Source organism: Larimichthys crocea, chromosome XIII, assembly GCF_000972845.2.
Source record: "Larimichthys crocea isolate SSNF chromosome XIII, L_crocea_2.0, whole genome shotgun sequence".
Taxonomy (NCBI): domain Eukaryota; kingdom Metazoa; phylum Chordata; class Actinopteri; family Sciaenidae; genus Larimichthys; species Larimichthys crocea.
Genome location: NC_040023.1, coordinates 14,977,349 through 14,993,619, shown reverse-complemented (window position 1 = coordinate 14,993,619; position 16,271 = coordinate 14,977,349). Strand labels below are relative to the sequence as shown.

At 44.0% G+C, this 16,271-nt stretch overlaps 1 protein-coding gene and 1 long non-coding RNA gene across 5 annotated transcripts in view; one reads left to right on the top strand and one right to left on the bottom strand.

Moving 5' to 3' along the window:
• Window positions 1–16,271, top strand: part of grin2db (glutamate receptor, ionotropic, N-methyl D-aspartate 2D, b) — a 45,518-nt gene that overhangs the window by 661 nt on the left and 28,586 nt on the right. The window contains exons 2-4 of one of the 3 annotated variants that reach the window (XM_027286440.1): window positions 14,223–14,467; window positions 14,782–14,988; window positions 15,990–16,256. In XM_027286440.1, the coding sequence (XP_027142241.1) occupies window positions 14,223–14,467; window positions 14,782–14,988; window positions 15,990–16,256 (719 nt within the window). Of the gene's footprint in view, window positions 1–14,127; window positions 14,468–14,781; window positions 14,989–15,989; window positions 16,257–16,271 lie in introns of all 3 variants that reach the window. The other 2 variants (XM_027286442.1, XM_027286441.1) reach the window with 2 other exon arrangements.
• The window catches only part of LOC113747283 (uncharacterized), a 17,093-nt gene continuing 8,913 nt past the window's right edge, over window positions 8,092–16,271 (bottom strand). The window contains exon 3 of one of the 2 annotated variants that reach the window (XR_003463519.1): window positions 8,092–10,642. This is a non-coding gene — a long non-coding RNA (uncharacterized LOC113747283). Of the gene's footprint in view, window positions 10,643–14,982; window positions 15,441–16,271 lie in introns of those variants that run through there. The other variant, XR_003463520.1, reaches the window with a different exon arrangement.

The window sequence follows — 16,271 nt, the reverse complement described above, 5'->3', positions numbered from 1 at the left end:
CACACACACACACGCACACAGACTCTGTGCCGCTTAGATTAATTGCGGCTCGGGCAGTGAGAGGGTGCTACGCGTCATTGAGACTAGGAATAGGGGGGCTCGGGTGTCGGCATCTGTACGGCCGCTTGTGATGGAGAGATGGATGGCCGGGGATGGAGAGGTGGAAACGGCCGGCGCACCGGGGCTTTGACCCCTCTGTCATTGCTGCGCCTGAAAACTCACAAGCTCCTTAACGCATAGGTTCCTCACAGCAGCCGGCTTAGATATCCCAATGATACACACACGCACAGATTACCGACAGTTCAATTAATCATATAGACTAAACCTTTAGGCTGTGATTTTGTCTGGCCAGGTTTTTCTATCTGTTATTAATAAAGGCAGACTTTTTGGTTCCGTTTAAGTCTTTAAACACCAGCTCTGGCTGCAGTTTCCTCCTCACTCTGCTGCGGATGTATTAATTGAAGTGATCATATCAGTTGATGCTCATTTTCTCAGGCTGTGTGGTCAATGTTAGTGCATGTGTGTGTGTGTGTAGCCACAGCTAAGCCCGCAAGATTGCCGATCAGTTTTTCCTCTTGATCTATTTATATCCCGATACGCTGAATATTTGGGCGTATGGCAGCGCACAGTTATCCCTCTGTTGCCACCGAGGAATCTTCCCCCCCAACGGGCTGACTTGCCTCAAACACTCTCAGACAGACAGCTGGAACAGGCGTTTTTGTTTTTTTGTTTTTTTTTTTCCAGCTGGGTGAAAGGAGTGTGTGAGAGATTTCACTTTGTATGTAGATTGCTAAATTTGCAACCCCTTTGGGTGCCCAAATAACTTTTGTATTTCGCCTTGCAGTACTTTCATAGAGGGGAAGTGAATAACAGGCACAAAAAACACAATCCCCCGCCATCATCACCACTGAAAAAAAACAAAACAACAACAACAGAAAGGCCTTGGACCGTAGAGACCACCAGGAGAGAAGATCATGTTGTTGACCTGTAAAACAGAGAGAGCCATGGTGTTGCTTCTCTTACAGATTTGCTGCAGTGATTTGGGAGTGCAAGATCAAATTTATTGGCCTGCACTGTGAGGCCTCTGAATGCATTTATCCAGATGGAAATTGGAATTAATGTGTTGTTTGTTTTTCCATTTCTGTGGGGTGTTTGGTGTCGCTCTCCTCTCTCAGCTGAGTTCTCTAGCTGATATCCATTTCAATCAGCTCTTTTCACCCACAGGTGACGTGCCCTGTTCAGTTTATCGTTTTTCCCTCGCAAGCTCTGTGAAATTTACACACAGGCGTACTGCAGCAGTGTACTGCATGCACTGCTGCCCGTAAAGTGTTGCCTTCAGTGTCAGCAGAGCCCCCCTTTTCTCTGCCGATCTGTCGTACAGTTGCCCAGAGAGATCTGTACTGTACCAGCTGTGAGTAGGGGTAGACAGGAGGGGAGGGTGAGTGAAGAGGAGAGGTGATGAGAGAGACAGAAGGTGTGGAGGGAGCGGGAGATGAGAGAAGGTGCGAGGAGGAGGAGGAGGTGGAGAGAAGGCATGAGAGGAGAGCCGGGGTGAGAGATTTGAAAGGCAGCAGAACGAAGGGGAGAGTAAAAAGGGGGGTGGTTGGAGTCGAATATCAGAGAGGGGACATGGGTGGAAGGCACGGAAGAAGAGATGAGAGGAAGAGTCAACATTTGTGTGCTCGTTTGCTCCATCCCCCTTGCTCTTCATCAATTTCACCTCATTGATTCATTGACTTTTACTCAGAAAACCTTCAAGCTTAGCTCAATCTCCCCCCTCTCGCTTGTCTCTCTTTTCTTCTGCCAATCCCCCTGTTTCTTCTTGCCTCAATCCTTTCCGTCTCTCCTCTCACCCCTGCAACCTGTGACTTCCTCTGCACAGTTTCCTTTTCCCTCGCCTTCTCCCGCCTCCCCTTTCATCAGCTGTTTGATGCAACATTAGTGGATAGTTTCCTCAATCCTGCCGCCCACCCAGACCCTCTCTCCACACCTTACACCCAGTGTTCTTTCTAATACCACTAATTAAGGTAAAGCTCGTTAACATAGAACATCAATTAGTGTTTTAACGAGATCAGAGGCTGGTGTTTTGGAGCGATTACAGTACTCCCCTTTCCCAATGTTCTTTTCTGGACTCTACTCTGGGTTATATTGATGAACGTGTTGCATATTCACTATGGCTTGAAACAGCGGCGAGCCAAGAATTGTAAGCGTGGGGTGTCATGTGGCGTGGGCAATGTTTTGATTGTAAAAAAAAAAAGATTCATGGCAATAAAAAAATCAAGCTTGTTAACTGCAAATCCATATTTTCACCAATAAATCTATTGACTTTCAGTGAGGAATGCCCTGCATTGAAATCAGCAGGGTACGCAATTAATCAAATGAGCTCCTTAAATAGAAACCTAAATCTAAATTGCACACTATAGTCTTATTTAATGCATGAGCTCATTTTGTTTTTGAGTGGAGCGCTTTTTAAACATTAACTGATAGTAAACATAGTAGTAACAGTAAGAGCAGTTCAGTGATACCTCAAAACTAAACCATTATCAACACGGTACATCTGAAAAGATAAATGTCAAATGGCTGACAGTTTGTTCTGCCTGTTTTAAAGACTGACGAAATAACAATTCAGTCTACTAAAAGTGTAACATTTCAGGAGGGTAAAGGTTGCTTGAGTGAAAAACTGTCTTTCATTTGATTGATTGATTGATTGCAAAAAAAAATTTTTTTGGCTCCAGCTTCTCCAAGTGAGGATTTTTGGTCTTTGGACAGGATATTTGAAAACATTATCTTGGTGTCTGGGAAGTTATCATGGCATGTTTTGACTATTTTTAACATTTCACGGATCAATAATGAAAAATATGCCAGTTGCAGCCCTACACACTGTAGCAGAAAGATAGATAGTTAGTAGAGAATTCTTTATCGACTGCTTATATTTAAATTTCAAGTTTAAATCATGCAAACTTAAGGAAATGTTGAACTGAAATAACTAATTGGTAAAGGTACAGCAGATTTCTGCTGATGGCTTCTGTCACAGCTGCCAAGCCATCAGTGACAACTCAAAGTACCTACCACTAATTAGATGTAATCGTGACATTATGGTGCATTAGATTATGACAAAATGTGGGAAAAAGATAAATTATCTTGTTCCATGATGGGAGACCGGGCATCATTTGTGTAGCTTGCTTCTCCACAGGAGTCATGTGTCTCTCAGATACAGATTCAGATACTGAATTAAAGGGGTAACCAGTTGCTGGGGGAGGTACAAGTGGTACTTTGGGAATGATGAAAATGCAGTTTTTCAGAATAAAGTATGGTACAGTATAAATTCAAAACAAAATTACATTGCTGTAGAGACTTAGAAATCATTAAACTACCATCTAAACTTCATATCTAAGAGTTTCTTTCCAGCAAGGTGGCAGCTGCTCTGGTTTGGCAACCCTGAGGTGCCGCCGCTGGCCCAGTTACAGCCTAACTTTGCACCAGGACCAGCAAAGACAGTCAAACACACGCACACACACCTACATACCTACACACACACACACACACACACACACACTGTAGATGGAATGACAAGAAGTCATTTAACAAACAGGTTGAGATGGAAATAGACAGACAGATGGACAGGCTGGCAGAGAGACACATTCATAAACAAAATCACACAGACAGGTACAAACAGTGAAGGAGAATTTAGCGTGCACTCCTTGCACAGTCACTATCAAACAGGTGCGCGCACAGGCACACACACACACACATACATCTAAGCCAAAGCCCTGCGGCTTCTTTTGGGAATACAAGTCTGGATGCAGCTAGCAGGCACACAGCTTCACATGGCTGCATGCAATACACAGTCTCACTCACACACACACACACACACACACACACACACACACACACACTCAAAAAGTACATTCAGGCAGATACCCATGGGTATGCAGTCAGACACACACACGTGCACAAAGAGCATACCCAAAAATACACACAATGAATGGCATATTGCACACAAACACACACACCAGTCACAGTTTTGGATAAGGGAGGACCTTGGGACCTCACCCATGGGATCCACACACTTACAGACACTATTGGTATATATACATCTCGAGTGCGCACGCACACATGCATATATATGAGTAAAGGCGGACGAAGAGAAATAATGAAAGGATGGAGAGATGTGCAGGAATGTTTTGCGGCACGCAGCGTTTTGCAGCGGTGTGGTGCGGTCCTTCATGATGATGGATGTGGCAGGAAATGACAGCATAAGTGGTTATTAAAAAGAGGAAATGGGGGCATTTATAAAAACTATGTGCGCCTGTGTCTGAGGCCCATGTCACATGTCACCGTGGGCTGCTGTGTCATGCTTCCTGATCTGTGAGACTTCCTGCGCTACATGTAGGGCCAGCTTTGTTAAAACCCTTTGTCATTCTCCTCTCAAAGAACCAAGCAGCTAGCATTTATAGCAGGCTTTGTACTGGAGTGACTGTGCCGAATTTACTAGGTGCAGGTAGCAGGTGCAAAGTTGAACCTGTTTTATTGCCTTATCACTTCGTATAAAAATAGCTTTGCTTTATTTTCTTTCAAGCTTGAATGTGGAATTCCTTCATAAACAGATGCAGACTATATAGCTGTTACAAATGCAAATATGTGTGCTTGCACCTGAATGGAATTTGCACACCGTGTTATCTACAGTACAACAAGGAGCGGAAGACAAGGAAGGAAGAGGGAACGTCAGCGCTGAGAGATGGAAGACAGCCTCTGATGAAGATAGTTTGATGTTCCCGGGCTTGTTTTAATGTGCTTCATCTCTGCACGTAAATAGCTCCAGCTGCTAAAACTGGCCTTGTGATTTGAAACAGGTTTGCAGATCCTCTCCTGGTTTTTGACACTGAAAAGAAGGAAATGTTCAACGCACTTGAAACGCAGATATTGTGACTCAGGGTCCAGATTAATATGTTCTCAATTCAGGTTGTGAGGTTTCATTATTCAAATTGGACATTTTTTCACATCAAAGCCTTCTTTAGTCTACCTCCTGAAAGGTGATTAGGAGTGAATGCTCTCGTTTCAATTATGTAATAGCAATTTCAATCTAATTTTTTGAATGAGCCAATAAATGACCTCAACCTTGGTCTGGTGCTGATCGGGCTCATCAAGTTGATTATAATGTGATCTGTTCAGTGTTAACTGTGGCATATTCTCTTTCAAATGCTCCAGCTTTGGGAAATACACACACTCATTCACACATTTTGCACAGCAAGCAGTGATGGGAAATAACAAGAAGATCAATTGTTGGCACTGGCTGCTGTGTCATCTATACTCAAATATTAAGACTGCTGATTACAGTACCCATCAAACCGTCTGTAGGTAGTGATGCGCTATTTTTTTGAGCACATACTGTATGTGCATGTGCTTATGCTAATGTGTGTTGTTTGTGAAACTTGATAACGATATGTTAGTGCATTACTAATGCTGAATTCATGCCTTATTAGCAGAGTAAGAATGGGAAAACCTCTCGTTATTCCAACTTGGAAGCATTCATGCATTATTTCAAGATGGTTAGTCACACCAGATAAATAAAATTAAGCCTAAATTAGCTATATTCACTGCTCTTCATATATTTAGCAGTTCATTAACAACTAAACCAGAGGCAAACAAACTGTGTGTAGCTGATTTTTTACAGGCTGAATCGATCGTATTAGTGTTAACATAGGATTTTATTTAGATGTAACTGCAGCGTTGGTGGCTTTGCAGCCATTTTGCCACTTGTTATTTTCAACGCTTTTTTTTTTTTCCCCTCAGAGTAGAAAATCATAGCTGTCAGAAATTTCTGATATCTCGTGATGTGAACAGTTCTTCCCTCGCGGCTGCTTCGTAATTATGTTCTGTACAATAAGATTTGAAACCATCATAAAGAGCTGTGGCCATCTCAGACTACTGAACACCTCTTTGATGAGATACCGGTGCTTCATGTGTCAAGACTTGGATGGGGAAAAAAAAGAGACAGATATTTTATATTTGTTGCTGTGTAACAAACATCACAACATTAATGGGCTTTTTGGATTTGTCTGTGACAACACCGTGGGGTTCTGACATTCCCTTCACTAACCTCTCACCACCTTTTACTCTTGAGAATCATCTGAGACTCCACTGGTCTCAGTCCTCAAATTCCTCTCCCGATCTTTGCATTTCCTGATCCAAACTGATCCACCAACGTTTATAGGATAGGCTCACAGAAGTGTTTCTAACACCTCTGGTTATGAGCAGGGGCAGAGCCAGATGTGCTGCGAATACAGTCGAACCTGTACACACTATTTTAACAGTGCAGCATTAGATTAATTAGATTAGATTTAAGCAAGACACAACGCGGCTTGAAATCAACATCATGCGGTACCTGAGACTAGCTTTCCCTCTTATTCAAAATTTTGTTAAATGTATGGGTGTGTAAGTGTGAGAGTATCTGTCACATGAAGTCTATGCATGCACATCTGTTTGTGTGATTGTGAGTGCACCTGCCTGTGTGTGACCTTGTACAAAGGCACAACAGTTATCAGTGAAGGTTTCCCACACCAGTTTAATCTGTTTATCCTCAGAATAAGATTGTGAGTCATTACTATGCAGAGCTACATCCTTTTTTTTTCTGCCGAGAGTCTTGAGCAGCTTCCTAGTTTGTAGCTGTTACAGAATGTTTCACCTTACAGGTCCTGAAGGGCTGCAGTGTCGGCTGCTTTTCATCTTGCTCTTTTAATTAGTGACTGATTTAGATCTGGCTAGGTGATCCCAGTGTCTGGCCAATCAATGAGGGAATTAATGGAAGCGCTGGTGCAAGCAGAGTGGAGCAACATTGTCGGTTTGCGACTACTGGCTTGAGATGGGAATGAGAAAAGAATCCATTTAATGTTATTGTTAAAAAACACAGTATTTGTTCTGAGCCTTAACGTGATTCTACTAAATTCAGAATATTCCCAGGCTTACTTTTACTGTCTCAACACATCTGCTGAAAATCTTTCATCCAATTTGTTCCTAATTTTAATTTCAATGCTTTTTAAAAAGAAAAAAAAAAACAGCCAAGAATTTCATTCATAAATGTACAGTACTTTATGCAAATAAACAGCATGAATATGCGTTTATTCTTAGATGGTTGCACTGCACTGATACTGAAGCTATTTTCCCCAAACAGAAAACCCTCAGAGTTTCTGGATGCCTGTAAAAGGTTGAGCACTGAGAAATTATTCCTTTTAAAACAAACATAATAAGATAATCCCCCTAGGTCATGTGCTCTAAGGACATCTTGACAAAGGATTTGGAGAGAAAAGCAAACTACAGGAAACAATTTATATGTACATTAAAACCAGTAAATTATGCGGTATTATAGTCAACCTGGGAGCAAAGAGGGGGCTGGCCAGGAAGCAGCGCTGCAGACCTCTGCTCCTCGCTGTATTAGATGTCAGGTGTAGAGGTGGGGAAATGAAATAGTCCTGCTCCTTGGCTAGCCTTTAAGTAAGCACTTATATTATACAGGCATTGGCAGTGGGCATACAAACTATGTAGTCTCCTTACAAAACCATTTTTATTCATTCAAGTCAACTTAGTATATGCCATTTGGGCTTATTGAAATAATACCCTACACTCTGTTATGTGAATTCCTGATGCAAGATCCCCAGACACTGGCCTTTCCACATGAAAGCATATGACCTTACTGATATTTATGTCGAAACACTCATGAGGGTAGTAAACCATTTGTAGCTGATGTTTTCTGAATGGATGTGTGTGTGTGTAAAGGAGGGAAAGATAAAATAGAGACAGTATTTATATATATGCGTGTGTGATTCATACACAAATGAATGTTGGTTATGCAGATTGTATAACTATAAAAATATAGTGTGTGTGTGAGTGTGTGCTTGAAATGTCCTGAGGATTAAGTGAATGACAGGGGGTTGAAAGATAACACTCTCTCTCTCTCTCTCACACACACACACACACACACACACACACACACACACACACACACACACACACACACACACACGCACACACACAGAAAGTGAATAATTCAAGATGCCCAGACTGTGTTAAAAGCAAAGTGAACTGACAGGCCTTTATTTTTATCAGCTGATTTGTCTCTCAGGTTACATGAGTTCATACTCGAGTATTACTAGCAATTACGAGACATGTGTGAAGTTATATTAAAGCTAAATTAAACACATTCTCCACTTAGGTAATTATATACCCTGAGTTAGAGAGATGAGATGTGGTAATGTCAAATATTTGAGTAATAATCATCTGTAATGGATGTGATTTCCAGTCACTGCTTTTCTTGTCTCGTGTGCCAGAAACCACTGGGTAGTAGGACTAAGACATTTTCTTTTTTGTTCAAAAATGAGGTCAGAGAATTGTCAGAGCGACACTGTGGCAGGGTCCGGGGTCAGCTTCATCTCATTTCCATCAATCCATAGAGGGAAGAGAAACAAGGAGTGTCCTTCCATTCAAGTAATGAAATTTATCCCCAGAATGTACAGAAGTGAAGTCCAATTAATTGACACTGTCTCTTGGCAGAAGCGCTTAATCCGAACGCAATGAAAAAAAATATTTGAATAAAAGGCGAGATCCTCTGAACCTTGGAGTGAGGCGCGTTTTGTACGACCACATGGAAATTATAGGGACGAGAAATGTCAGAATGAAATGCCGTTTTTGCTGTGAAGAAACATCAAAGTGAGATGTCAAGGTGAATGTTTCATTTTGCTCTTGTAAAAGGTTACAAAATACAGAATGGACAAATGGAGACTAGCTAGAAACGAGGGTCATGCAGAGCCGGTGGAGATTTCACTTTCCTCTCTCCTGTAAGAGTTTATATGAAATATTTTTTTTTGCATTTGCAGGTAGATACGGTAGAGAATGTGAAGGCCTGAAGGTACAACACTGTAGTTTCATTTTCTTCTACAGTATTTATTTGTTTAAAAGAATAAAAAGAAAGAGTGCAATTTCAATATTCTTCCTGGTTGAAAAAACACACCTTTGGACAGTTGTGTGTCTTCTATTTGTCTTAAATTTGTAAACCACGATTAATTTTTCATATTCATATCAACTAGCCTCTAAAATGTAACTGTTCCACATAAAAAATGGTGTCAGCGGGCAGCTCTGATCTGGTTATCAGCCTGTGGCATGCGTAATTTACAAATATTGCGTGCTGCATTTCCCTGTGAGGACCTGGGCGTCAAAAGGGTTTGATGGATGGCTCTGACTCTGTCACCAGAATGGCTTATGATAGCCACGGCTATCAAGTTTCAGGGAGGCAGCGGCAGCAACAGCAGGCTTTACCAGTGCTGTTTACAGTCATGCAGTAAAAAACACACAGTACTGTACGCCCTGCTGCTGCACGCTGCGCTACTCGCCGATCACTCTGCACACTATGCACAATGGGAACGAGAGCTGTTCGCCTGCCTGGTGGCTCTTCTGCTCGACATGGATCAAAGACAGAGAAAGAGAGAGATAGGGTGAGAGAGGAAATGAGGGAGGGGAGGAAGTAGAGAGAAAAAGATGGGCAAGGAGGGGGGGAAAAAAAACAGGCAAGGAGTTGTGGGAGGAGAGGGAGAAAGAGTGAGGAGTTGGTGGAAGTGAGACGGTGCAGAGCAGAGCGAGGCGACAGCGAATGAAAGGATGAATGAACAAGTGACCAAATCAAGTGACTGAGTGAGTGAAACAGACTGAGTGAGGGAGTGCGTCTGCAAGTGAGTGTGTGTGTGCGCGTCAAGCGAGAGTGTGTGAGCGAGTGGATGAGTGGGTGAACAAGTGCAGCAGGACAGAGAGACAGAAAGAGAGAAAGATTGGGAGAGGGAGAGAGGATATGTTCCGTCAGAGAGGACACACTCCAGTGGCTGTGATTGAAGTATGGGCCAATTAACACGAGGAGCATTGAGCTCCAGCTGCACTCTTCTCTTCATTCCTCCGCTCCCCCACACTGCCATATTACCCCCGCATGACACACAGACACACACACATTGATACACTCACATATACACTGTAGGCACCACACTGCGCTGGCACTTTATCTTATCTTTTACTATAGTACAGCCATGGACCCAAAGAAATTATAGAGGCTACATACAGCTGTCTTCTCGAGCACACTGCGGTCTTAAAAGTGGACGAATGAGGAAAAAAATGGAGTCTTCATCTTCAAGGGAGGGTCTTCTTATTCTTGGCGCTTACAGTGACTCGCGGAGACGCTGCAATCTCTTCTAATGGTGTACAGTACAGACTATATATTAGCCTGCATATATTTTGGATGTTTTGTGTAGGCTGTAGAAAACTGCCTGGGCTGATTCAGTGCAGCGTGTGCCATAGGCAGCAGGGAGCAGGTCCATTACTCTGCATGACAGACTGGAATGAAGCAGCAGAGCTCCGGTGTGGGCAAAACACACCGCTGAACACTGCACTTCCACAACTCCACACTCCACACTCCAGACTCCTTCCCCATTCACATTTCTCCAGCAGATCCGATGCAGCACAAGGTCTGGCACGCTGCCTCCATTGGAGTTCAGTGGGAGAGGAGCTCAGAGAGGCGTGGATGCCAGAAACCGACTTCTACCTCGAGCGGGGCTCCTTCCTCTCTTGCGACTCACTCTTCCAGAGTCGCCACAGGCGCTCACTGCAGCTGTAGCATGTACAGTTAAGGGGAAGGAGGGGATATGATACTCAAAAACATTGTGATTGTTTTTCCACCATCGCACTGACAACAAGAATCAATTTTTCATTTTGTGTTTAGGGGCTATACAAGTTTTTTTTTTGTCTCTTTGGTGTTTGGGGGAATAATATAGACTTCACTTTGACCCTGTATAGAAAGATATACTGTCAAAGTAGTTGATTTGCCTTCAGCAGCACAAAACTGAAAATATGTTTGGATATTTTTCAAAACAATGATGAAGTTCTTGCTATAGCTGCGCATACAGTAGCCATCAGGTCCTATAGGTAATCATTCTGCATTAGTCAACAGTGAGCACGATGCAGTGCAAATTAAATGTTTAAGGTGTGTTTTGATTGTGAGGTACTGTACTGGCAATTTTGGAAAAGAATGAGGAGGCTGGCTTGTTTGTGTTTATCCTTTCATCTTCTTGATTAGCTGTCTCTGTCAGCCTGAAAATATTCCTGCTCTTAAGTACTCAGTAAATATTCCTGAAGGTGTTTTTAGTTTGCTTCTAACGGTACGCCAGCATGTACGCCAGCTTCTGTGGTGCTGTGAACGCCACTTTCTTTGTTTAAAAAGACAAACTAAACAGGCGCAGCGGGAAAAAATAATTATACTGTAGATACGGTAAGCTCCTCATTACAGTGATTGACAAATTGAGTGATCAACTATGTACAATGCAAATAGTTTAGTGTAAGCGCTGGTATTATGTCATGATTTAGACAGTAAATGACTGAAGGTGCATGAAGTTTTGAAGAAAGCACTCTCTCACCTTTTTTCTTTTGTAGTCACTTTGATGAAAAGACCATATTACAATATTTATTATACTGGTGTAACGTCCCAGATAACAAAAATGAACACAGCATCTTCCAAATACTACAATATCATAGATCTTGATAGAGCACACACGCTTAAGAAATAACTAGTCATGTCTAAATAACTCACTGGTTCCTTACCTTGAATCCTGTTCAGGGGGGGAAAAAAAGACCCCTCTATACTTTCTGACTAAATGATCCAATTTAAACATTCCCTGGGTTGTAGGCAGTGCCTCCCCAAATATACATGCATTATACTCTCTACTGAATTAGAAGCAGCTCCAAAGACTGGAGAGGATCATTTTTAAAGCTAGAAGGGGGGAAAAAATATACTAAAATGCGAACATTTGCATTTTAACAAAAGATTAATTTACGGTAGCAAATCAAATGAAACAGTAATCTCGATCTCTTTTCTCTCTCCCACTCTCCCTCTTTCTTCTCTGTGCATGTGTGTGTTCGCTGCGAGCCCCCTCACTGCACGCTTTTTATGATTCAGTTTGCAGAACTGGAACACATAATGAACTATATAGTAAGATATATTTAGATGAGGATTTGATTATAATTTACTTGTACCTTATTGTAGCGCGCCTTGGTGAGATGTTGCAGGCACAGTACACTCTGCGGGGAAAGTGGCTGCTGTATATAGTAATACACTGTGTTCACACTCCCAACAAGGCTCACTGTGATGGAATGGCACACGCTGGTTGAGCAGTGCAACGTAAACACCTCATGAGAGTGAAATACAGTGACAGGCCTAACAGTTAATAGCTCAGAGCTCAGCACTGTAGAATACAGCTCCACCAAATGATATGATGTACCGTTATTCCTGCAGCTTCATCTCTGGCACACTAATTTTCTCTCTGTCTCCGTGTCCTTACCATTCTTTCCTTCCACATCTTCCTCGCCTTAAAGAAAAACAAAAACTACAAAGCCCTGTTTTTCTACTTCTCCCCTTCATTATTACCTTCTCCTTTTTCCCTCTCTCCTACTAACAGGTCTGTCTCTCCCTATCTCTCCACACCGCCATCTCTTTTTCTTACCCATAACTATCCACCTCCCCTCATTCGCCACCTCATTCCATCTCATTTCGTCGTTTTCTCTGTGGCCCCGCACCGCACACACGCCCACAGCCCTGTCACTCAAAACAGTGGGTTTGGCAGTGTATTTGTTTAGGCCAAACACGTATACACATCTCGGTAATCAATATTTCTTTTCCTGCTACTCTCCTCACATATTTTACGCCACCTCCCACCATCCCACCATCCCACCCCAATTCGTCTTCTCCTTTTCGCCTTGTCTCCAACTCTTCCACCTGGCCCGCTTCCTTCTTTCAATCAGTCGGTCCGTCTTAAGTCATATGCCCTGTATTTACAGTACCATTCCATCCCATTCAATTTATAGCTTTCTCCTCGTTTTGCCCCATTTCTCTCCTTACTGCGGATACTTTTTCTTCTCCACCCCCTCTCTCTTTTTCTTTGCCGCTTTCTTTTTCTATCCAAAAGACTGATCAGGGTCAAAGAATCGTCAGACTGTGACAAAGAGAGGAGAGTCGGATGAAGACGGAGCGGAAAACATAGAGAGGAGGAATAGAGGCGCAGAAAGGGAGAGTGACTTTAGAGGGAATATTATGTCAGAAGGCCCCTGTTAATCAATGCAATTGTGTTTGGTACCTGAAGCCATGAAAATTGGGAGGAGAAATGGGGAATATGAAAAGACAGAGCACGAGACGAAGCGGGGAGAAAGTGAGAAGGAAATGGAGAAAGGGAGGGAGGGCAGTTGGCACCACAAGTAAATTGAAAATGATGTGCTGTGTTTTTGTGTGTGTGTGTGTGTGTGTGTGGCTCACATATTAACCCTGCTATCTCCCAGGTAGTCATTATCTTTCCGTATGGTTGTTTGTCTGAGTGTGTGTGTATATGTTTGTGCGTATTGCATTAACCCTCATATCTCTCTATCATTAAGCTGTTCTACAGGCATGGTGTTGCCATGCATTTATCTTGCGAGTCTGTGTGCGTTCAAACGCTTGCATGCATGTGTCTGCGTGTGGATGCAGCTGTGTGAGGGCGAGTGTGTTTACAGTGATCTTAATTGTTGTTATCATTCATGCAGCACAATAACCACCTCCGCCCCCATCTTTGTCTCCGTCTGCTATTAACTCTCTCCCTCTCACCCTCCTTCCCTCCAACGGCCAGTTTCTATTTTTCCTCATATTGTTCATTCGGAGCCTGCAGCCTAAATAGCACCCATTTCATCTTCTCTCTGTCTTGCTTTCCTTTCCTTCCCTCCATTGTTTTTTCCCCCCTCTCTGCATTCCTTTCTCCTCGTCCAGTATTTTCTCCAGCCAAAGCGAACTTTTATTACCCCATGATTGGATTCAGAATTCATTACCCTGTCTTGCCTGTATGCAATGTCTGATCAGTCTTTCTCTCTCTCTCTCTCTTTCTGTCTCTCCGTCTACACCTCCTTCTTCAGCTCTCCTCCCTTTTCTCTCTTGATTTGATTTGATGTCCTCTGTACTGGACATTACAGGGGGGAAAAAGAAGCAAAAACACACCTGAGTCTAACTTAATCTCTTCTTCTCTTGCTTCTTCTTCTTCTTCACCTTCTTCTTCTATTCCTTGCTGTCTCTCTTTCTTTCAGGCACCCTCTCTTAGTGCGATATATATCTGCCTCCCCCCCTCGGCAGGTTGCCATGGTCGCCATACCTACTCTCTCTCTCCTATTGGTCCTGGCAGAGTGGGCAGGTCTGGTGGACGCCTCCCCCCACCTCCTGCTCCGGCCCAGCCCGCGGGAGCGTGATGCGGGGGCCATGATGAACTTCAACATCGCCGTGATCCACGCCGGTGCTACGGTGCAGGCAGAGGCGGCGGTGGCGGGGCCTGGGGGAAGGGTGCTCTACCCCGGCTTCGGCCGGGTATACGGCTCCCTGGGGGAGAGCGTGGTCACCCAGTGGGGCTCTGCTAACGTCATCTGGCTACAGGTTGGACACCATCTCCTCTACCTACTGCTCATTCAGCCTTGCTTGAAGGAAGGGAATAACAATGACCATCCATTATTCATACTCACTCCCATTATTTGAGCTGAATGGGCAGCACACTGCTGCCGTTGTGTGGGCATAGCTGAATGAGCGGGCGTCTGGCTCTGCTCTTTGACCACAGCTTGTATTGTTAGCCAGACATGTCATGCATACTACAGACGCTTTCCATATGAATAACACAAGGTCAAGACACAGTGACCCAGTTGGTCAATTCTATTTGTCCCTCTGTCTTTATCCCTCTCTATCTTATTTTCCAGGTGAATGACAGTAGTCCTAAGACGGTGCTGTCCCAGCTGTGTGAGCTGCTGGCGGCGCGGCCCCTGCAGGGTTTGGTTTATGAAGAGGAGAGGCCACCTCGCACAGCCTGGGGTCCTTTGGCCCCCATGCTGGAGTTTGTCTCTGCGCAAACAGGACTGCCCATAGTGGCTGTAGGAGGGGGAGCGGGGCTGGGGAGGATGCCACAGGTAGGAGGAGGGAGGTCGGGGATGGGGTGGGAGAGTGAAGAGGAAGTGTTTGCAGCGTGTGTGTGTGTGTGTGTGTGTGTGTGTGAGTGAGAGAGAGAGAGATAGAGAGAGGAGTGAATCAGAGGAATACAAGAGGGCAGATGTCCCAAACGTGTGATTGTGTAGCTCCAAATGTGAGGACAGGCGAGTGGACTAATGTTAATTTGATGTGTGCTGTATACTGAAGCACTGGATTGACAGAACTATTAAGTATAAAAGGGAGCGCTGCTCATATCACCATAACAACTTACAATGTCACAATATCGCGCATCCTCTCTGTGAGGAAAAGGTTTGGGGAAGTGCCGTTGGGATGGAGGGGAAGTTGAAGGTCAGGGTCGCTGATCTGCTGAAACTCTGCAGTGTTTGATCTGTAAATGGCACCAACTGCGGCTGTCGCTCTGCCTCTGATGTTCCTGGGAGGGAGGCAATGAGCAGACATGGGTGTGTGTATGAGTGAATATGAGAGTGTATGAGTGTGTGTGTGTGTGTGTACTGTACAATTGTGCGCGAGTGTGTCTGTACCAGACAAACTAACGTCACATGCTTTTCACAACCAAACAGAGTGGGGAAAGGAAACAGAAAGTGTTGCATTTGTGCTTACAAATAACTGTTTTAACCATTTACGCTTAAGGAATTAAATTGTAGCACTTTGAAGATGTACCCTCCCCTAGTCCTAGTCCTCCCCTCCTATCCTCTAAACAGACTTTTTAGAAACTCTTGTTTCTGGACGACGTAGGAGAATTGGTGCAAAATCCTAGTTGTTTTAGCCCTGCGGCTGCACGAGTGCTGCTCCATAAAAACTTCAAGCCCTATAATGTCTTGATAAAGTTGAAAGTTGTAGTACTTTGTAGGGAAAATGCTGTCTGCTGTCTGTTACTTATTCACTGTGTTATAGCTGCATTTTTAGACATGGTGCGGTTACAGATTTTAAACCAAGTCTGCTGCTCTCTTTCCCAAATCAGGAATCAGGTTCCATCTTTCTCCAGTTCAGCTCCTCTACTGCCCTCCAGTTAGAGGTCATCTTTGAGGTGCTGGAGGAGTACGACTGGACAGCCTTTTCCGTGGTGTCCACGCGTCACCATGGCTACCAGGAATTCCTGTCTGTGGTGGAGGGCCTGACGGACGGCTCGTTCATCGGCTGGGAGAAGAAGAGTGTGGTGATCCTGAACGTGACCGACGACCCTGGGGGGGCACGCACGCGCAGGCTGCTGAAGGAGAACGAGGCGCAGGTGAGAAAGGGGGGA